At 44.5% G+C, this 23184-nt stretch overlaps 1 protein-coding gene across 1 annotated transcript in view; it reads right to left on the bottom strand.

Annotated features, from left to right (window-relative positions):
- Positions 1–23184, bottom strand: part of CAPN5 (calpain 5) — a 190939-nt gene that overhangs the window by 34960 nt on the left and 132795 nt on the right. The window contains exons 4-5 of the mRNA XM_033950615.1: positions 9871–10079; positions 2770–2962 (exon numbers count right to left, since the gene is read on the bottom strand). Coding sequence (XP_033806506.1) covers positions 2770–2962; positions 9871–10079 — 402 coding nt within the window. The remainder of the gene's footprint in view (positions 1–2769; positions 2963–9870; positions 10080–23184) is intronic.

Genomic DNA, 23184 nt, shown 5'->3' with positions numbered 1-23184 from the left:
GAGACCACCAGGACAGACAGGGAAAATGCTTGAACTACCACGCTTCGACTGTGGTTGTAAAACTACAAAAAGGCAGTTATACAAGTCCCAATCCCTTTTCCTTATTCAGCTACTGATGCCACACTCATAACAATTTCCTGGAGGAAAAGTCCATTGTCTGTTATTGAGAAAGACATGGGGGAAGCCACTACTTGCCCTGGATTGGTAGCATGCAATGTGGCTACTCTTTGGGATTCCGGAACCCTGCTACTCTTTGGGGTTCTAGAATGCTGCTACTATTTGAGATTCTGGAATGTTGCTACTCCTTGGATTTTGGCCAGGCACTAGGGACCTGGTTTGGCCAGCATGAGAATGGGCTACTGGGCTTGATGGACCTTTGGTCTGACCCGGTAAGGCTATTCTTCTGTTAACGCCCTTACCTCGTCACTACACTGGCTTCCTGTTTCGTTTCTTACTCATCTTCCAGTCTATCCACTCTGCAGCCCCCCCTTCAGTCATCAAGCAAGTAACTTATCTGGGCCCTATACTGCCACCTCCTGACCCCACTATTTCCAGTACTGTAGGACTGGAACAGGCTTCCTGAGTCAGTGTGTCATGTTCCTTCTCCAGCCCTTTCAAATCCAGTCTAAACACTCATCTTTCCAAGGCTGCTTTGGAGTCTTAACCCTCAAATCTCCTGCTCACCTGTTTAAAATCTTTCTTTAATAAATAAAATCCCCCAAGTCCCTTGTCCTGCATGTTTGTCTTGACTAGACTGAAAATGATGCATTACAAGCCCCGTCTCTTACAGGGGAATTCTGCATAAGGCCCCCCAAATTAGGTTCATTACATTACATGTACTCTGCCAACGTCCTTACGAGTTCAAGTCACACCACAAGAATATTAGATTCTGGTCACAAACTCAGTTAGAACATAATGACAGATATGCAATTACAGACAAAATAAGGCAGGGGGAAAGGATGGTGAGCAAGAAACAACGTTATTCACATTGGCAAATGTGACCCAGACCCAGACTCGGACCAGAGGTCATGGCCTGAAGCTGAGAGGGGACACGGCCAGGACAAACGTCAGAAAGTTCTGCTTCACACAGCGAGTGGTGAACGCCTGGAACTCTCTCCCGAAAGAGATGGTGGAGGAAACCACCATTCTAGGATTTAAGGGAAAATTGAACGCACATCTTCTTGCGGGACACATTGAGGGATACGAGTGACTAATGTATTTGCCAGGGTACGCCTGGATGAGCCGCCGCGTGTGCGGATCACCGGACTGGATGGACCCCAGGTCTGATCCGGTGCAGGCATTTCTTATGTTCATGATAAAAATTTCTTGAGCAAAAAACATTTTAAGAAGCTTTCTAAAAACTATATAACAACCCTCTGATCTAACTAAATTAAAAGAGCCTGATAAAAAAAAAATATGAAGCATTCCTATGAGTAAATAACTTGATTGTCTTGATAGCGTGTGCTAAGTGCCAGATCTATAATGGCAGATCTGCCGTCATAGAATATTAACTTAAGTAGCACACTCAACTTCAGCCGTTAGCAGTATATACGCTTTGAATAAACTATATAGGCAATTGGGTATGCAGCTCGATGCCTGGCCACGCCCCTAACCCAACCATGCCCCTCCCATGGAAACACCCCCTTTGCAGTTAGGCACATGGACATTTAGGGGCACATTTACAGGAGGGTGAACTTCCATATGGACTGCAGCATCTTATGGGGTCTGTTTTAGCCACTGAGGACGAGACCTGTCTGGTCTCCAGTTCGGCTGGAAAACGAAGCTCATTTTCCCTTTGACTAGATTGTTCCTTTTGGGTTTGTTTCTTTTTTATAATTTTTTATTCATTTTCAAAATTACATTAAGTGTAAAATATATTCATTCACAGTAACAATAAATATATCACTTATAAACAATCACTGGTACATTATATAAATTTTTATCCCTTCCCCTTTCCCATCCCTCCCAACCATATATTCCACTATTATATAATATATGTAATAATAAAATACCCCCCTCCCTACATCCTGAACTGATAAATAAAAGGGAAATAATTTTACTTAATCCTGACAATATTTTGTTAATGGTTTCCACACATCCTGAAATTTCTTAAAGTATCCCCTTTGTAAAGCAATAAATCTTTCCATTTTATAGATATGGCATAAAGAATTCCACCAAAAGTTATAGTTTAATCTCCTCCAATCCTTCCAATTATATGTAATTTGCTGAATGGCAACACCAGTCATTGTTAGTAATAATTTATTGTTGTTAGCAGAAATTTGACTTTTTGCTCTCATTTCCATACCAAATATCACAGTATCATAGGATAATGCCACTGGGTTATCTAATAAATTATTAATTTGGTCCCAAATTGATTTCCAAAAATTCATAATATATAGGCAATGAAACAATAAATGATCTAAAGTTCCTGCTTCTAGATGACAATGCCAGCATCTATTAGACAAAGACAAAGGTTTGTTTCTTTATGGAGTTTTCACCCTGGGATTGGGTTTTGATTTGTTTAATTTTATTAGGGTTTTTTTTCTGCATTGAGCCATAACCCCGCCCCCTAAACAAGTCAGTCTCTAGACAGGCCTTATGTTGGCCATATCGAGAACAGCAGTAACACTTTTCACGTTCCCTTATAAAGAATGTACTGTTTTCTCGGAGTTAGAGGAAGGGAATTAAGCCCCAAACAAGAAACCAGAAGTCCCAGGACCAGACACCCCCCCCCCCTCAAGTTTCTGCACTACAGAAGAACCGTCTTACTCTGATGGAACAGCTTATGAGGCCTCCCCTGTTGTGAACTTTCAAGAGCCTCTCAAAGAAATCGTTCCTCTTCTTTTCATCCGCCAGGTAGTTGCCCTCGCTCAGCTCGATGGGTTCGGAGACGCCGCCGGTAAAGTCCACCAGTGCATCGGCTGTGTTGCCCCCATCTAGGGCTTCATAACAACCCGCCACCCTGAGAACAAAGCAAGAACAAGAGATTTCACGTTTTTTACTGGGGGGGGGGCAGAGGAGAGGATGAATTTAACTCAATAAAACACATCCTTAATTAGGACTCTGAAACCCAGCAAGGTCCATTGACATCACTCATATTTGTTTAATATTTCAAGTTCAAGTTTATTAGTATTTGATGAATCGCTCAATCGGTTTGCTAAGCGACGTACAAAATTATAAAAAGAAAGGTAAATTACAAATAGACAGACCAAATGACATAATTTTTGGAAGACGAGACAAACACGAGTGGTGAGGAAAGGGGGGAAAAGTTACAACTTTTTAAAGAAAAAAACAAAAAAGGAAAAGAACATAAGGGAACGAGGTAGTTAAAAATCTGAACATATTAAACGAATCTAAAATTTAAATGTTAAAAGCATCTTTAAAAAGGTGAGATTTGCGAGGAGGGGGGGTCGTTTTTCTTTTTACATTAAAAAGATTTATAAATTAGGATTGCAAAAAACAAGGAAGGCATCCCCTCTCCAATAAAACAATGTTGTGGAAAATATATAAAAATATGAATGAACCAAAATATACAGCTTTGCACTGGAGTCATACTTACATTCATTCATTTCCAGAATGTGTACCAGAAAAAAACTCAACAGTTTGGCACCAGATTTGAACAATAATATTTTGCTCCATCTGAACTCCAGAAGGATAAATACTTTTGAAAGATCACTTTGGGCAGCCACAAAACTTAGAGACTTGAAGAAAGCACAGATGTTTTATTCAGCATATGCGGACCCCTGAGCCCCAAGCTGGCTTCAGAAGTCCAGAAACCAGGAAGTTACAGAAATATTTATACATTCTTCTGGCTATACAACTGAATTCTAGAAAAAACTTTTCACGTGTTACTTTTCTTAACAATCATTGGTCCTAAGCTCACACTTAGCAGGTCACTAGCAGGTCACTTATCTAAGTCCTGCAGTCTTTCTGTTACATGTTGTTTATGCTGAGATAGCCATAAGAAGTTTGAATGTCCAAGCTAAAACACCCAGTGCAGGCAGGCTACAACATGAGATAAGTTAGGTCTGCAGGCTAAACATAATTCAGCATTTTATTAATGAGAAAACTTAGTTTAACACTTAGGAAAACCAGTCCCAGACTCCTCCACTTTCGTGACAGAACGGCACACATTTGGGGAAGACTTTCCACACTCTCATAACATCTAGATTAGAGAGTTGCACGAGGACAGAAATCCCACCCATCCCTGCCAGGATCCTCTCCGTCCCCGTCAGGATCCTCTCCGTCCCCGTCAAGATCCTCTCCGTCCCCACCCATCCCTGCAAGGAATTACCTCTATCCCCGCCCGTCCCCATAAAAAGCAGCAATTACTTCTGACAGGATCGTCAATTCCAGTTACTTTTGTGTTTGCGCTGCTGTTTTCCTTGTGGAATCTCTTTGGTGGAACCCTTTTTTTGTTTTCTGTTCAGGTAATTAACTTATAAACCCCCTCTTTTACTAAGGCTGACATGTCCATTATATTATATGGACAAACCCTGCTTCCAAAGCCTTCCATCCCCGTGTGACCCCTGTGGGCCAGAGGGGGTCCCCGTGGGAATCCCATGGGTTAGGGGGGGGGAGTCCCGCGGGACCCGCGGGATTCCCGCAATCCCCGTTCCCGTGCAGACCTCTCATCTAGATCAGGGGTGTCCAACCTTTTGGCTTCCCTGGGCCGCACTGGCCGAAAAAAAATGTTTCTGGGGCTGCACAAACACGCAAATGCTGCAGCACCCGGTAAACACCCGGGGGCAGCAGAAGAAAACACTGCATCACCCTCGACCGGGGCCGCACAAAATACTTCACGGGGCCGCAGGTTGGACGCCCCTGATCTAGATATTTGCGTCACAGAAAAAAAAAACCCCTTCCAAGGAAAATGTAGCATCCATTATACAGTATATTCAGTGTATTCATGATTCAAATTGTCTTTTCTTTAATATTTCTGGGCAATAGACCACAGACGTCCGCCCGGTACTGTCACAGCTGCATTTGCCATTGAAGTCAACTGCAGCCTATTCTAACCGTCCTGTCACGAGAGCTTCTATCAATGCCCTCCCCGCCCAGCTCATCCTAAACCAGCGGTCTCAAACACGCGGCCCACGGGCCGCATGTGGCTCTCCAGGTGTTATTTGCGGCCCGCGGTCTGGACGCGATCAACAGCATTTCTCTTCCCCTTTCCCTTCCTTTTGGAGCAGCAGCGTGTCTGGCTGGCTCGATCCGTTCAAAGCCGCGGGTTGGCGGCTCCTCGCGCTATCCACTCCTGCATCGGAAGCCTCTCTGACATCACAACATCAGAGAGGCTTCAGACGCAGGCGCGGATCTCGCAAGGAGCCGCCACCCGTGGCTTTGAATGGAACGAGCCGACCAGGCACGCTGCTGCTCCACAAGGAAGAGAACAGAAGGGGAGGGGAAAGAGAAATGCTTCTGCTACATAGGAAAGGGGGACCCTAGGGAAATGCTGCTGCTGCTGTACAGGGAAAGGGAGAGGGAGGGAAAGGGGAAGAGAAATGCCTCTCCTGCACAGGAAAGGGGGAAGGGAAATGCTGCTTCTGTTGCTGCTGCACCCAATTGGGGAAAGAGAGGGAAGGAAGGAGAAGAGAGAGGAGAGGAACAAGAGAAGAAGAGAGAGGAGAGGAACAAGAGAAGAAGCCAAGTTCATGGGAGGGAGGGAAGGAAAGGAGATATCAGACCATGGAGGGGGAGGGAGAGATGCCAGGGCATGGGGGAAGGGAAGGAGACAGATGCCAGACCAGGGGAAAGGAGGGAAGGAGGGAGGGAGAGAAAGGAAGGAAAGAGATGCCAGACCATGGAAATAGGATGGAAGAAAAGAGAGATAGGAAGGGAAGGTAAGACATGTAAACGTAGATTTTGAAAAGAAAGCAGAAAAATTGAATATTAAGTTAATGCCAAAGATGGCTGCAAGGCAGAAAGTGAAGATGGAGAGAAAAACAGTCAAAGGACAAGAAGGCCCTGGAAACATAGTTGAAAGCACAGAAAAATAAAGTCACCAGACAAAAGGTAGGGAAAATGATTTTATTTTCAATATAGTGATTGAAATGTGTCAGTTTTGAGAAAGAAAAGATATTAAACTTTAAATGTAAGGACTGCAGAAAAAATAGTTAATGTCTTATTAAAGAAATGACAATTTTGCATGAGGTAAAACTCTTTATAGTTTATATATCTTTCCTTTTAACTGTTAAAGGAAAGTTTTATAAAGAGTTTTACCTCATGCAAAATTGTCATTTCTATAATAAGATATTAACTATTTATTTCTGAGGCCTTCCAAGTACCTACAAATCCAAAATGTGGCCCCGCAAAGGGTTTGAGTTTGAGACCACTGTCCTAAACCAAATCAGCATATACGGGACATAGACCGTGCAGGATTGCCCAGTACCAGCCTTGTCCCGTTTTACTAAGGTGTGCTAAACGCTGATGCGCTCATAAGACTAACATGCACGTGTTAGCTTTTAATGCGTGCTAAATCGATTAGCACACGCCAATCGGTTAGCGCACCTAAGTAAAACAGGGACTTAGTTTGTTTTATACCATTCACTTTCTAATTAGAAAATTGTGTTCATCCCACGCTTTTTTTGAAGAAGGAGATATACCACCAAAGGAGATATACCACATTCTATGCATTTTTCAAACTGAGTATATACCTTCTGCGTGCTATATTTGTAAATGCCCTATAGTGGAATATTTTTACAAAGACACAATAATTGCTAAATTACCCCCCCCCCCCTCCTTTTTATAAAACCGTAGTGAGGTTTTTACCACCGGCCATGGCGGTAACAGTTCTGACGCACACTATGGTTTTGTAAAAAAAAAAAAAAAAAAGGGAGAGTGTGTTTCTTTATAAGGCTTTTTCATTTTAAGTTGTGTGGGGTGTTTTTGGTTGTTTTTTTTTTTTGCATATTTTGTGTGCCAATAATGCCTGCAAGAACTTAAAAACAAAAGCTCTTAATAATCCACATGGCACAAGGTGGGCGTATTTCATTTACTGGAAACTCTGTAAGCATTACATCGATGTAGGAGAAAAACATGGGGATCAGACCCTAACTGCTTCTTTTACAAAGCCACACGGCAACAGCCCCGAAGCCCTTTAAATCTCTATGGGCTTCGGGGCCGTTAGCACAGGGCAGCTGCTAGAGCGGCTTTGTAAAAGCGGCCGTAAGAGAATTGTGGAAAGTGAAGAGGTTATGATCTCCTGGAACATCTCTAGCCAGGCTAATAAAAAGCTTGACACTAGAAACCCAGGTAGAATAGGAAAAACCCCCCCACCAGAACTGCATTGTTTACAGAAGTATCAGGCCCAAGCGATTACTTGATGAATTGCGTGGAGACACCGCGCAATTCATCACGTACCTAGAAATGCAGCCCATAATCAAGAAAATGTGGCAAAAAGATACAGAAATATTTCCCATCATTTTGGATACCACAGGCTTGATTAAAAAGATCTTCTAGCTGCACCTGGATAAGTTGCGTATACATGTTACATCTTAGGCATCTAGGGAGGCCCACAAGCCCGCCTAATTGGCCTTAGGTGCCTGGGCCTCCCCTCCCTAATTGGCCTTAGGTGCCTGGGCCAATTAGGCCCTAGAATCCTGTGGGTTGGGCAGGGGAAGGGTGGGCCTGCCTCATTTGCATGGAGGCGGCCTGCTGGCCGGACGGTGCGAGAACCCGTCCAGCCAACTTGCGGGTAAGCTCGAGGGGGGGGGATTCCGGGGTGAAAGGTTTTGTTGGGGGGGGTCCATGGAGGGGGGGGGTTGTGGCGCTTTGTTGGGGGGGGTCATTGGGGGGTCCAGCAGGAGGGGTTGGATACCCTCCTGCTGGCGATCTTTGGGGGGGCGGAGCCTACCGGCAGGAAGGGTTGAGCACCTCTTCTTGCTGGCGATTGTGGGATTCTATTCGCAGGAGGGATTTGGCACCCTCCTGCCGCGATCGTCAGGAGGGGGGAGGGGAGCCTGGCGGCCATAGCCGCGGCTGCTATACTAATCGTGGCAAGGAGATCCCTTGCTGCAATTAAGTATAGCGACCATGTCTAAAGTAACCCGACTCTGTAACCGGCATCTGCAATATGGACATCGGTTACAGAATTGGGTTTAGTTTGGGTTGGTGTAGGCCTGATTCTGTATAAAGCGCCTGGGATGGGCATCTTGTACAGTATCCAGGCCGTTTATACATTTCTCCTCACAGGGCTTATTTGTCCCATTTCCGTCTTAACGCTGCCTGCTTACGTTGTCAGGCTCCGGAAGCGGGATTGGGACACATGTTTTGGACCTGCCCTAAGGTTCAGCTTTTCTGGACTGCTATCTTTACTTTTGTTGAGCAGCTTTGGCACATCACCATTCGCAGCTCACCTCTGCTTTTGTTTGGGACTGTTCCTCATTATTTCCCCCGTTCTAAAGGAGTTGCAACTTTCCTCAAGTGGACTGTCCTGATTGCTCTGAAATGCATTTTGTTGAAATGGCTTGAGGCTGAAGCTCCGGACTATTCTCTGTGGAGATGTCGCATGATTTCTCTCCTGATGTGGGAGAGGAGGGATGTGAAAGATTTGTCTTCTCGCCAAGGCCGCTTTTTTCAGAGTACTTGGGAACCTTTTTGGACTACCTTGACCCCTCTGGCTCGTAGCCGGATACTCAACTGCTGATTTTCTTTTGTATTTTCCTTTTCCTTTGTTTCATGTATTAATTATCTTTTTGTCTTTGATTATTGTGTTTTGGAAGGAGGACCCGGGGGTGGGGAGGTGGGGTAGGGGGTTTGGGTTGGGAAAGGGGGGGGGTTCTTTCGGGGTTATTGCAAAACCTGTTGAGCTGATTTTGTACTTTGTTGCTTGTACTGTTCCATTTTTGTTTGCTCAATAAAATATATTTGACTATACAGTATCCAGGCTTTGGAGACTTATTTGCTTGAAATCTGCGGCATCGAGTAAGCTCTCTTTGGCATAATGTAAATACTGCGTTTCCCCGAAAATAAAACAGGGTCTTTATATTGATTTTAGCTCAAAAAAAATGCATTAGGGCTTATTATCGGGGATGTCATTTTTTTTTTATCATTTACAACAATCATGTCTTTCTCCCTTCCTCCCCAATTCTTCCTCTGTCCTTTCTCCTCCCCCCATGTGCAGCATCTTTCCTCCCTTCTCACCCATCACCATGTGCAGCATCTTTCTATCCCTCCCTCCCATCCCCTTGTGCAGCAGAACCTCACCGACCCTCCCACTGTGAGACTGACATACCTCCACTTCGAGGCCTCCAAAAACAGCAGCAGTGGCAGCGCTCTGAACGGGCTGCTTCATGGCCTTCCCTCTGCCTGTTTATCCCTTAAGATATCATAAACCTTTCCTGCCCTTTTTGTCCTCTTGTCTCTAGTTTGGTTAATTTGTTTGTGTACATTTCCCTTGTTATGTTTTTATTTTAAATATTGTCCACTGTTTTTATTTATTGTACCTCGCTTTGATTTGACTTTTTTTCCCCTTAAAAATGGTGGTATATCAAATATAACTATATACTATAGCAGTGGTCTCAAACTCAAACCCTTTGCAGGGCCACATTTGGGATTTGTAGGTACTTGGAGGGCCTCAGAAAAAAATAGTTAATGTCTTATTAAGGAAATGACAATTTTGCATGAGGTAAAACTCTTTATAGTTTATAAATCTTTCCTTTTGGCTAAGTCTTAATAATAATATTGTAATTTATAGCTGAAGAGACATATGATCAAGAAACTCTTTTATTTTACTTTTGTGATGATAAACTTACCAAGGGCCTCAAAATAGTACTTGGCGAGACGCATGTGGCCCCCCCGGGCCGCGGGTTTTAGACCACTGAACTATAGAATACTTCCTTTCTGGGGGGTTTATACCAAACCACTTACTTGGCATAGGCCTTTTCCATCAGCGCACACCAGAATTCATTTTTGGCGTTGGAGTGACAGTAGATGAGCTCGTTATGGATCGTTGGGAGGCGATCGTCAATTGCGACATCGAACCACTCCCCAAAGAGCCAGAAATGGAAATGGAAGATCCCTGCATAATCCTCTGGCTTATCGTTGTTCCACTCCTGCTCCTTCCAGTTTGGAATCACCTGCGATTCGAGGGGGGTGCATAGAAAGGAGAGAAGGAGAAAAAGAGAGAAAATCTTGTTCAATTCTTTATTCTACCTTGATATACAAGAAAACGGAGTGACAATACCGTGAACCTGGCTTCATTTTGACAACGAAAGATAAAAAGAACAATTTAACATTTTGCATTCGCCACTTCTTGCTTCCGATTTACCAAACTTATTAAAAAATTTTATAGACTGCCCATCAAAATATTTAAGCGGTTTACAATTAAATCTTTAAAAATACCTCGATGCGGCCTGTGAGATACTTGAATGTCTCGATCATGTCACGCAGAGAGAGGGGTGACATGATAGAGACATTCAAGTATCTCACGGGCCGCATCGAGGTGGAAGAAGATATCTTCTTTTTCAAGGGTCCCGCGGCAACAAGGGGGCATCTGTGGAAAATCAGGGGCGGGAAACTGCACGGGGACACCAGGAAATTCTTTTTCACTGAAAGGGTGGTTGATCGCTGGAATAGTCTTCCACTTCAGGTGATTGAGGCCAGCAGCGTGCCTGATTTTAAGGCCAAATGGGATAGACACGTGGGATCTATTCACAGAGAAAGGTAGGGGAGGGTCTTTGGGGTGGGCAGACTTGATGGGCCGTGGCCCTTATCTGCCGTCTATTTCTATGTTTCTATGTATGTTTTTACCAAGCTATGCTAGAGGTTTCTAGCGTGAGCCTGCACGGTAAAATGCTCCCAATACTCATGGAATTCCTATTAGAGTCAGAGCACGTACCTTGCCGGCCTGCGCCAAAAACGTCTCGCGCAGCTTGATGAAAGAAGGGGTTCGTGACCCCCTCCCCGCGCCACATTTTTTTATGACACTACCAGGAAACAAATCTTCTCAGTTATAGCACCTACAGCCTGGAACTCCCCTGCTTTCGCATTTTCAGGAAGAGATCCCGTTAGATTTATTTAAATCCAATTAAAAAACTTTCCTATTTAAAGACGCCTATGGTTAATAATAATTAGAGCGCAAGTCCAAGGAAAAGCATCCCCCTACCTCATGGTCTCCTTTCTTTTAATAATTTGTATTTTACCCTTAATCCTTTCGTCTCCAGTTTGTCAATTTAGTCAATGTTTTCCCCTTGATTTTAATAATTATAATTCTGTGAACCGCTTAGACAATTTTTTTAAGCGGTATATCAAATTTTAAATAAAACTTGATAGTAAATAAAACAAAATACAAAATTATTCTAAAGTGCTAATTCATATATGGGGTGCTGATGGGGTGCAGGAGGAAAGAGTGATGTGGTGAGGGAGGATGGAATAGTCCCCTGTGGTGAGGGAGGGGGGATATGGGGTCGGGTGGGGTGGGGTGGAATAATCCTGGGGAGAGCAAAAGCGGAACTGATGGGGTGCAGGAGGACAGAGTGATGTGGTAAGGGAGGGTGGAATTGTCCCCTGAGCTGAAGGAGGGGGAGATGTGGGGTGGGGTGGAATAATCCATGATGGACCACTGGTCTGACCCAGCAGCGGCAATTCTTATGTTCTTATATATTAGACAGAAAAAAAATACAAAATTTCTCCTGCTCTGAAGGGAGGTATGTGGGGCTCATGGTCGGCGGGGTTTGGATGGGAGGGAAGGATGGAGGATCAGCTGGGGTTCAGCTGCGCGGCGGGGGCAGGTGCTCAAGGGTTCTGCTGCACAAGGGATGGGAGGGAGGGAGGGAAAGATTGAAGCTGGCCAAGGGGGATGGAGGGATAGAAAGATGCTCTTGTCAAATTTAAGAACCCATTGTGGCCCATGGAATCAAAAAGTTTGCCCACCCCTGATTTAGGGTGTGGGATTATCCCAGTTTCTCAGCCTCCATTGTTTGGCATATAAGAAAATATGCTTACATCTTTCATTATATGATTAAATGAAGAGAAACTGTCAATATAATCCAAGACTTGGGTATGAGATCATGGGGGGGAGGGGGGAATAACATGTGGTAACTCAGCAATCACAAAGGAATTTTAAACCAGATCAAAATCCAAACCTCCGCCCAAAATCCCACTGTTTTCTCCAGTCAAATCCCACAAGTTGAATGAAGGCAGTGAGGCTTCCTTTAAGCTTCTATTTATAACATAAGTCCACTCCTGATTACAAGCCAGTGGTTTTAGTTGTAATTATTATCAATTAAAATGATGGAAATGGGTAGCGACAAACTTCCATGCACTTGGGATCTGCTGGTTAAGCCCTGGGATTTGGAGATTATTGCAGCCTTACAATTCTTGCCGAGAACTGGGATCAGCATATGAGCATCAGCATGAGAAAAGCAACTCCAAGCTCAGCTTTTCCAAGATGGCTATTTTTCTCTTCTCCAGACCATGTCTTAGTTTTTGGTTGAGTGCATGAGGTGCGTTGTCTTCCCGTTGACGCCTACAGGCCGCGCTCCTTCCAAGACAAGTATCCAACAAACATCTACAAAGAAATACTTGTGTAGGTATATTCTAGAACAGGGGTTCCCAACCCTGTCCTGGAGGACCACCAGCCAGTCAGGTTTTTGGGATAATCCTAATGAATATGCATAAGAGAGATTTGCATATCATGGAGGTGGCAGGCATGCAAATCTGTTCCATGCATATTCATGAGGGCCATCCTGAAAACCTGACTGGCTGCTGGTCCTCTAGGACAGGGTTGGGAACCAGTTTTAGAATATGTAGAGCAAATAGGGAAATGAATTACTTTGATCACGACAGTGGCATAGCAAGGGTAGATGGCGCCCCCCCCCCCACTCTCCCACTCCACACTTACGCCCTCCTTTCTCACCCCTTACCTCTTTAACCTTCGCCAGCTGCTCGCATTGGCATTGGCTTTCCCTCTGACATCACTTCCTGGCCCCGTGACCCAGAAGTGATTTCAGAGGGAGCTAGGCTAACGCGAGCAGCAGGCGAAGATTTTAAAGAGGTACAGGGAGCAGGGAAGGGAGGGCATGAGCATGGCATGGGGGGGTGGAGAGGTGCCAGCGCCCCCACCAAAATGGCATCTGGGATGGTCCCGCCTCCCCCCTTGCTAAGCCACTGATCACAGACTGAATCTAACCAAAAGATAGTGTAAAAGTCCACTATCCTAAAACACTGCGCTACCAAAGAATGAACAAAGAATTTTATAATATCCCTTAGAATCACATTTAGAGGGGAATTTTATAAAACATGTACAACTCACTGATTTCTTAATGTAAATGGGATCTTATAAAATTAGATCACACCTAAAAGCACACATGGTTCATGCTAGTGCTTACATAGAAACATGACAGCACTATGGGTTCCTCCTCTTGGGTCTGCAGAACTCTCTCCAGGATCAGGGTTTTACCATCCCCCAATGTAGATTTTTTTACAATGTCATCCTTGTAGTGAAAAAACTGATTTTGACCTATTGGATGTCGGCGGAGTCACCCCCACTCCCACACTGGAGGAGCAGACTTCGGGAAGTGATACAATTCGAACTTCGACTATATGCTCGGTCTCAAACTGTGCTCAAACAACACTATGTCGGGCTGTGGGAGAGACTGAGGGACTTGGTGCCACCGCATGACAGTGGAGGGGAGCGGTAGCTTGCCTAGTTTTACCAAAACACGCTCTATCTGTTCTGTCCATATTTTCGCCTCATTGCTTCCATTATTTTTCTGCCAGTTTTCTCGGGGGGGGGGGGGGGGGGGGGGGGGGTGGGCGGTGGGGGATTGAGTGTTTCTGTGTGAGTGGTATGGATGGTGTGGCGTGTGTTTGGCATTAAGAAAAACAAACGGGTGTGGGATTGCCTCACACACGGGGCGACATTGTCTTCTTCAATTGTCTGACAACTCTTCTATGCTCCCTACCACCATTTGTATTTCCTGTACTTTGATTCTGCACAAGGAGCTATGATTGTACGCCTCTGCTTCTATTATTGTTGTTTCATTGCAAGACATGGACACTTCTTATTTCACTGTACCTTGCTGTTGCGCCCTGTTGGGTGGTGTATCCTTCACTGCTAATAAATAAATGTTTAAAAAAAAAAAAAGAAACATGACAGCAGATAAAGGCCAAGTGGCCCTTCTAGTCTGCCCATGGGGTGAGGTTCATCCTTTAGTTAATGGTTATCACCTGACTGACAAACAAATGCAATTAATTGACCACTAATATCAGTCAAAAACTTCTATTGAATTTATATCATGGATCCTCAGATGGCTACCGTGAGCTTGAAACCTTCTAGGCTCCATCATATAGGCCAATTCTTCAAAGGTCCAGAGGGACTGAATGAGGAAATTGACTGGATGTCGATTATGTAAGCTCTGTCCAAATGATTTCGCCCCCACATCAGTACGATGTTTTCAGGACCGATTTAACGCCAACATGAACAGAGAGAATAGCGCTGGTGGCAGGCCGTTGAATAATTATGCTGAAACTCTGGTAAAATTTAACTTCTACAGTATCTGGTTTGAATAATAATCTTGGGCATTTAGGATTTTTATAGGTATTAAGAAATGCTATCCTCATATTTAGAAAAACATTTTTTTTTTGTTCTAGGATATGTATGTGTGAGGTGCCTCAACCCTGAAGAAGAGATCCAATACATGGTCATGTCGGGAGAGGTAGACCTTACCATGGTCTTAAGATAAGTGTCTATGATATATTACAAACTAAAACTTATATGAGGAAAACTTTAGAGGAAAAAGAACAATTAAATGAAAGATAATGGGAAGATATAATTTAATGAAAGGCAAAAAGAGAATATAATCACTGGACCTATGACGAATTGGGCAATATGACTGAGCCTAGAAGGTTTTAAGCTCAAGGTAGCCAACTGAGGATCCATGATATAAATTCAATAGAAATTTTTGACTGACATTAATGGTCAATTAATCGCAGGGGTGAAGTTTAAACAGGGCCTCAATTCACATACCCATGTTATAAAATATATGCAGAATCTCCTAGGGGGCGAAGCCTCATACTCAATACCCTACCTTAACTGTTGGGTGTACCCTCATCGGTTCTGGCTCTTTGCATCTCTCTGCTCTGGGGGGGGGATGGTGTGGGTCTGTTTTTTTTTTTGAGGGGGTGTCTGGTCCTGCTGAATGCTCTGGGGGTCATCAGAGTCCAGACCCTGGGGGAACCGTGCGTGTTCTTTTGTTTTTTTTCCTGGGACTGGCAGGTCTGGTCCATTTTTGGCGCTTTTCGTGCTACGGGGGGTCTTTGACCTCCCATGCGCCCGGGAGATACCTTCGCATCCCTCTCCATGTTTGCAGGGTGAAAGCGGAAGGGGGGGGGGCTGGTTTGGAAGAGATTTCTGGGGTTCGTGGGTGGCTATAAATGACATATGACTGTAATATTCTGCTTTCTGTTTGATGTCTTTTGTATACAACTGTTTTTCTATGGTTTAAGCCTGTTTTCAGTCAATAAAAATTGTTTACAATCTAAAATATATGCAGAAGACATTTACACCTGCTTCGAGTCATGATTTCTGCTAATATTTTATTAAATCACTTAGGTATCAATATGGTAGCTCAGTGGCAAGTGCTGTTGATTGCCATGTAGGGGCCATGGCCTCTACTCCGCAGTTCAAGCGCAGTTGGAGATGCTACCAGAGTACTATTTCTGTTTATTATTTCTGTAGTGCTACCAGACGCACAAAGCGCTTGCATATTAGAGCCTCGAGGGGGTTGAACAGACACTCAGTCATACCTTAATTTTACAGGGAACTGACTACGGTCTGTATACAACAAACATGATTGAAATCCTAGGCCTCCGACCCACACAGAAAGAATTTTAATTTCTCATCAATTTGCATACGCTCGACAACGTGAAATTAACACTACCAGTAAGTGATCTGTAAATTATTTTTCTACGGTGAGCAGATACAACCTTCCTGAAATGAAAATCACTGCAGGTTACACCCAAGGCCATTTCCAAAATGAGGTCAACACAAGAGTTTGCCAAGGATGAGAATGGCCTTGGTCTCCATGGTTACAAGTGGTCTGCAGTACACGGAAATAACTCACTTTTATAGGCCATGAGAGATACCCCGAGTTCAGAATTTCAATATATTTAACATTAGTGTTAAAGCCCGTTACATTAACGGGTGCTAGAAAGCAGCCCCCTTTCCCTCTCCCCCTTCAGTTCCTCCCTGACCGTCTCTCTGTGGCCCCCCTTCTGCCTTCCTCCCCCCCCCCAAGCAAAGCTGTCTGGCTCTCAGCACACCACTACCCCATAGCAGCCCCCTTTCCCTCTCCCCCTCCAGTTCCTCCCAGACTGTGTCTCTGTGGCCCCCTTCTGTCTCCCCTCCCCCAAGCAAAGCTGTCTGCCTCCCAACACATCCCTCCCCCCAAAGCAGCCTCCTTTCCCTCTCCCCCTCCAGTTCCTCCCAGACTGTCTCTCTGTGGCCCCCCTTCTGTCTCCCCCCCAAGCAAAGCTGTCTGCCTCTCAACACACCCCTACCCCAAAGCAGCCTCCTTTCCCTCTCCCCTTCCCCCTCCTTAGAGAATTTTTACCTGCATGAGACACCTGCAGCACCGGCACCATACCCTCCAGCCGTTCCTCTGAGCGAAACTGCCACCACCGCTCAAATTCCTTCACGCGCCGCCCACCTACATGCTCTGTTGAGGCTGCCGTGCACCGTCCCCACGGTCTGGCCGGTTCCCTTAGTCCCTTGCCGCCCCCCGCCCCCTTTCCTTCCCGCGGTCCCGACAAACGTGCAGACTCCAGCAGCAGCCGCAGCACTCTAAACACGCTGCTTCGCAGCCTTATACTGCCCTGATTTGCTCTGCTGTGTCGGCAAGGGACTAAGGGAGCCGGCCAGACCGCGGGAAGGGAGGGTCAAACCGCAGTGGGAGGGTCGGATGGGAGGCTGAACGGGGATTCGGGTGTGCCGGGGAGGGAGGCCGAAGACGCCGACGACGAAGACTAACTGTCTTACAGGGAAGGGGGAAAAAACCCTAAGCGCACATGCACACTCCTGCGGCCACAGACCTACAGATCATGGAAGCACGCAGTTAAGAGTGCGTATGCGCGGCTAGGGTTTTATTATATAGGATTTACCTTCACAGGCTACTCCACGTCTGCGTGGAAGATTCTAGGTAGGGAAGGAAAGATTATTGTCCTACTGTGGATGTTCCTATTAAAGCAGCGGTAATTCTTAGACGCAACTTCCTTTTACGTAGCTCTCCTAGTCAGAAGTCCCTCAACATTTTTTATTTTATTTATACTATGGATTTATAGCCCCCATCTCTAGGAATGGTCAAGAAGGGGATCACGAACAGATTAGAGAAGGTTATCATGCCGCTGTACCAGGCCATGGTGCGCCCTCACCTGGAGTACTGCGTCCAGCACTGGTCACCGTACATGAAGAAGGACACGGTACTACTCCAGAGAAGAGCAACTAAAATGGTTAAGAGGATGGAGGAGTTGCCGTACAGTAAGAGATTGGAGAAGCTAGACCTCTTCTCCATTGAAAAGAGGAGACCGAGAGGGGACATGATCGAAACATTCAAGATACTGAAGGGAATAGACTTAGTAGATAAGGACAGGTTGTTCACCCTCTCCAAGGTAGGGAGAACGAGAGGGCACTCTCTAAAGTTAAAAGGGGATAGATACCGTACGAACGTAAGGAAGCTCTTCTTCACCCAGAGAGTGGTAGAAAACTGGAACGCTCTTCCGGAGGCTGTTATAGGGGAAAACACCCTCCAGGGATTCAAGACAAAGTTGGGCAAGTTCATGCTAAACTGGTGAGACTGGACTTGAGTGGACTGCTGGGCAGGATGGACCACTGGTCTGACCCATCAACGGCAATTCTTATGTTCTTAAGTTTAAAAGCCGATTTTACTGTTAATCCCCCATGTGATGGAGTGAGGCGTGTTAGCTCAGAGTGGAACTGTAAGACCCCTTAGTGTAGGTGGGACATCCCTGCTGTGTCACGGGGTAGTTCTTATGTCCTAGAGTGGAGTCATTCACAGAGGGCCTGAAACCAAAGGTCTCCAGAAGACGAGATCTTCACTGTGGACTAAGAGGAAGCCCAGTGAAGCAGAGTGGCCCTCAAATGATTGTGAGAAAGACTGGCAAGGGGAGAGGTCTGACATATAGGGTTGGGGGATGCAGAACCCAAGGGGAGAAGAGTTAGGAGTTGAAATCAAGTCTCGAAGAGGTGGGCTTTTCACTTGGACTTGAACCCTAGCAGAGGCGGAGCCCGCTGTAGGGATTTGGGCATTTTGTTCCAGGCGCAGCAAGACAGAAAGGATGGAGTTGGCAGAGGAGGAGAAGGGCATAGATAAGAGGGACTTAGCAGTTGAGCGGAGCTCGGCGGGGGGGGGGGGGGAGGGAGAAGTGAAGACAGATAATGAGAGGAAGCTGAGTAAATGCATTTGTAGTAAGAGGAGTTTCAAATGTATTTGGAAACGGATGGGAAGCTAATGAAGTGACTTTAGGAGAGGGGTAAGGTGAGAATTGCGGCTCTCACAGAATATGAGTTGTGCATGTATCTGCTAATGGATTCTCAAATATCACTGTTCATTTATCGTGGGCATTTTTTTAATGATGCACTTATCGTTAAATCCTTTGATTACTCTCTGGAGTGCATGAGGTGAAAAACACTACTTTAAGATTCAAAAAGCTATTACCAGGGACCACAAATGGAGATGCTAACCATCTCGGATAGCAAAATGATATCTTTGCTGGCACACATGAACCCTGAAGGAGGGTGATGACACGACTGCGTATTAATGCAATAAAAACCATCCTTCAAGCAAAATAATTTATTTGCCAGTACATTTGTGACATTATGTTATCCTGAAGGAAGCAAATGTACACAAGAAGATCATTGGATGGGGAAAAAAAACTGAAAATACACCTCACCGTAGCGATAAGCAAAGAAACCACTTCAGCTTAAAATAGTTTCTGCTGTTTCTTCCCCTCAAATTAAAGTTCTTCCAAAATTAGGGCTGAATTCTCATAACTCGCCGGTAAAATCCAGCAAATCGATGTAGTGCCCATAATGAGAGCGACTTATTTTACGAGCGATTCTCGGCATAATAGCATGCAAATTATATGCAAACTATTTGCGCAGAGAATTGCCGGTAAAGAGGAGGAGGAACTGTGCCTAGCGATTGCTCCTCCCTCCTGTCAAAGCTGCTCTCCCTGCCCCTGATTAATCGGCAGGGAGAGCAGCAGAAAGGTCCTCCCTTCCACACTGTTGCCCGGACCCCCTCCCTCAATACACTGAAGATCGACAGGAGGGTCGCCCACTTCCTCCAGCTGCTGCAAGAGTCCCCTGCACCCTCCGATAACCCGCTGCCCCTGTACCTTTAAATTGAAAGACAGCAGTCGGGATGCCCACTCCCTCCTGCCACCAGAGTCCTCTGCCTCCCCCACACAGCCCCGCATCCCCCCGTACCTTGAAATTGAAGATGGCCAGAAGGATGCTCACTCCCTCCAGCCAGTAGGCCCACCTATTCAAAATAGCGGGGCTGCATTGGGAGGGGCATGACCCTGATTGGCTCAGGTGCCTAAGGCCCCTCCCCTGGGTGGGGCTTCAAGAGTCTGAGCCAATCAGGGCCTTCGGCCCCTGCCAGTGCATCCCAGGATACACAGGGCATAGGACGTGACGTCAGAAGGGAGCTGACACCGGCATGAGTAGCAGGTGGAAGATGCTGTTCATGCTGGCTACTACTATATATTATTTCTATAAGCGCTACCAATGCACGAAGTGCTGCACATCAAACACACAAGAGACAGTCCCCGCCCCCAAAGCACCCACAATCCACCCATGAGAGGACAGAAACGGTGACTCAACACACGCCGCCGAGAGAGGAGGCAGGTGGGGCACACAAGCTGTGGGGAAGAGTTTGGAGAGGGGTGCAGGGAAGTGGAAGCGGGAGGGGCACCGCACATGGCACCAACCTTCCTCACTTCGCCACCGTCATCGTCATCATGGCTGTTTTCCCCAATTAAACTTAACACTGGCCAGGAAACTGCCAAAGAAAGGTTCTCGTTAAGTATTACAATAAAAGTATTAAAGTTGTAATTAGGTGGGCATAGTCGATGCAATGATTAGGTGTTTGAAACAGAACTCCAATTTTGCTTCTACGCAACACCAACTCTCAGAATCCAACTCTTATAAAACCTCATAGTCGGATAAGTATTCCACTCATTTCGATCATTTCTACCGAATTACTCAATTAGCTCAACTCAGCTACGACACTCGATACTTTTGATTTTCTTTTCACCCTTTCGTTTTTCAGGTTCCACTACTCAGATTTAGGACACTGAGGGGATCATTTTCAAAGCACTTAGACCCAGGTTTCTGTGGTGCTTTGAAAATGAGCCTCTAAATCAGGCAAGTTTACCCGATTCTCCCCCCTTCTCGTATGTTTTTCTTTATATGAGGGTGCAACCCTCAAATTTTAATATTCAGTCACTTATTTCTTCCCAGGTGCTATTTTATACATTGGCCACCAGGAGGCGATCTTCCAGAGACCATTGTCCAGGTAGATGTCATCCCTCTTCTGCCTTCTTTATTCTCTTTGGCACCTGCTCCCCAGCTCAAAAGGGCAAATTCTTTTTTTTTGTAGATATCTGACTTTTTGCTCTCATTGCCATACCAAACAGCACAGTATCATATGATAATGCCACAGGGTTATTTAATAAACAGTTAATTTGCAGGGACTTTAGGTCATTTATTATTCTATTGTCCATTCATTATGAATTTTTGGAAATCAATTTGGGACCAAATTAACTGTTTATTAGATAACCCTGTGGCATTATCATATGATACTGTGCTGTTTGGTATGGCAATGAGAGCAAAAAGTCAGATATCTACAAATAATAACAAATTATTACTTATAATGACTGGGGTTGCCATTCAACAAATTACATAGAATTGGAAAAATTGGAATAGATTAAATTATAATTTTTGGTGGAACTCCTTATGTCATATTTATAAAATGGAGAGACTTATTGAAATACAACAGGGTTGTTTCAAGAAATTTCAAGATATTTGGGAGCCATTAACAAAGTATTGTAATGATTAGAAAAATCTTGTTTCCCTTGACTTTACAAGTTCAATTATGGGGTGGGAGGGAGGGTATTTTTATTGTTACATGTTGTATAAGTATTGATTATATGATAGATAAGGGTAGGGAGGGGGGGAGATAAGAGAATATTTATGTATCATTGTTGATTATTAAGTGATATATTTATGGTTATTTGTATGGATATGTTATCACATTTATTATAAGTTTAAAAATAAATAAAGATTTTAAAGAAAAAAAAAAGGGCAAATTCTACATCTCCCTCTGTGTGTGTACTTCTCTTTAGTGTGTCTTTTTTTTTTCCTTGTCTCTATTTTTGTTTCTAGCTACCCAATGAAAGATAGGAAATACTTAGGTTTTTTTTTCTTAACTAGCCACCCGAAATTTTTCCATATACTCTGATTCACACACACTTATAACGTTACATTATTCACTTCTACCCTGCACTAACTATCACTAGTTCAGCAGAGTTTACAAATCAAAAGAACAGGGCAGGGCAATACTATGTGAATTACTGATTTTTAAGCTATTTCCCTTGTAATTACTAAACACTGTTTATTATATATTTCTGGAATAGATGTGTTTTTTAACAGCTTTCAAAATTTGCTATACTGTATAGCAGGGGTAGGGAACTCCGGTCCTCGAGAGCCGTATTCCAGTCGGGTTTTCAGGATTTCCCCAATGAATATGCATGAGATCTATTTGCATGCACTGCTTTCAATGCATATTCACCGGGGAAATCCTGAAAACCTGAATGGAATACGGCCCTCAAGGACCGGAGTTCCCTACTCCTGCTGTATAGCATACATCTCTTTTCCCCTGGCAACTGGCAAAGCCCCTGCGTTCTTAGAAAAACTTTTAATTCCCTATACTCCTATAAGATCTTTAAGATCAGAAGAGAAATCACTCCTCCTAAGCCCTTCACTAAGAGTCATCTACTCTAGGAGAGACACGATCTTTTCTGTCACAGTCCCTCAAATCTGGAATTCCCTTCCAGCTAATATAAGGGATGAAAAATTGCTTGGTAAATTTAAAAACTTACTAAAAAGTTGGCTTTTTAAGGAAGCTTTTAACTAAGTTACATGCATTTTTTTATATCCCCAAGCCTTTTTTTAAAGTAATAGAAAGAGCTATAAGTAGAATTGAGCAGGTAATCTTGGTTCATAGACAATACCGCGGAAGACAAAGGCGCGCGCTGAAGAAAATGACAGTTTTTAGGGGCTCCGACAGGGGGTTTTGTTGGGGAGCCCCCCCACTTTATTTAATACAGATTGCGGCGGCGTTGTGGGTGGTTTGGGGGGGTTGTAGCCCCCCTCATTATACTGTAAACTTAACTTTTTCCCTGTTTTTAGGGAAAAAGTGAAGTTTTCAGTAAAATGTGGGGGGTTACAACCCCTCAAACCCCCCCACAACGTGGCGCGATCTGTATAAAGTAAAGTGGGGGGGGTTTCCTCCCCCCACACCCCCGTCAGAGCCCCTAAAAACAGTTATTTTCTTTGGCGCGTGCCTCCACGCTGTCGGCGCGTGCCTTTGTCTTCCGCGATTTTGACCTGACACCGGTAATCTTTTACCCATCCTTCTGTTTCAATACCCTACCCTGTTTGATTTACTTTATAAATTGTATTTAATCCATTTTATTTTTTCCTTGTGTTTGGCTGGTATATAGTTGTGTGAATCAATTGTCTGTTATTCTTATTATGTTACCCCCAACGTTTAATAGTTTTTGTAAATCGCATTGAAGTAAGATTTTGCGATCAAATCAAAATTTTATTAAACTTGAAACTGAAGCCGGATAAGAAAATTGCTTAGTTAAGCTCGTTTTGTAAACCACAGGCTTAACTAGTGGATAATTTATCCTCCAATGACGTCTAGCAGACATATCATTATTCCTTAAAGAAAGGCAGAGCACTGAAATCATATCTATGAGCCATACCATGCAATATCTATTACTACTATTAATTATTTCTATAGTGCTATCAGACGTTCTCAGCGCTGCACAGAGTCACAAAGGAGCCAGCCCCTGCTCAAGTGAGCTTACAGTCTAAACAATCAAGCCAAACAAACAGGATGCGAGGGTAGGGCTTACAGTCAGAAAGGA

Source organism: Geotrypetes seraphini, chromosome 6 (assembly GCF_902459505.1).
Source record: "Geotrypetes seraphini chromosome 6, aGeoSer1.1, whole genome shotgun sequence".
Taxonomy (NCBI): domain Eukaryota; kingdom Metazoa; phylum Chordata; class Amphibia; order Gymnophiona; family Dermophiidae; genus Geotrypetes; species Geotrypetes seraphini.
This window is presented reverse-complemented; position numbering and strand designations above follow the sequence as displayed.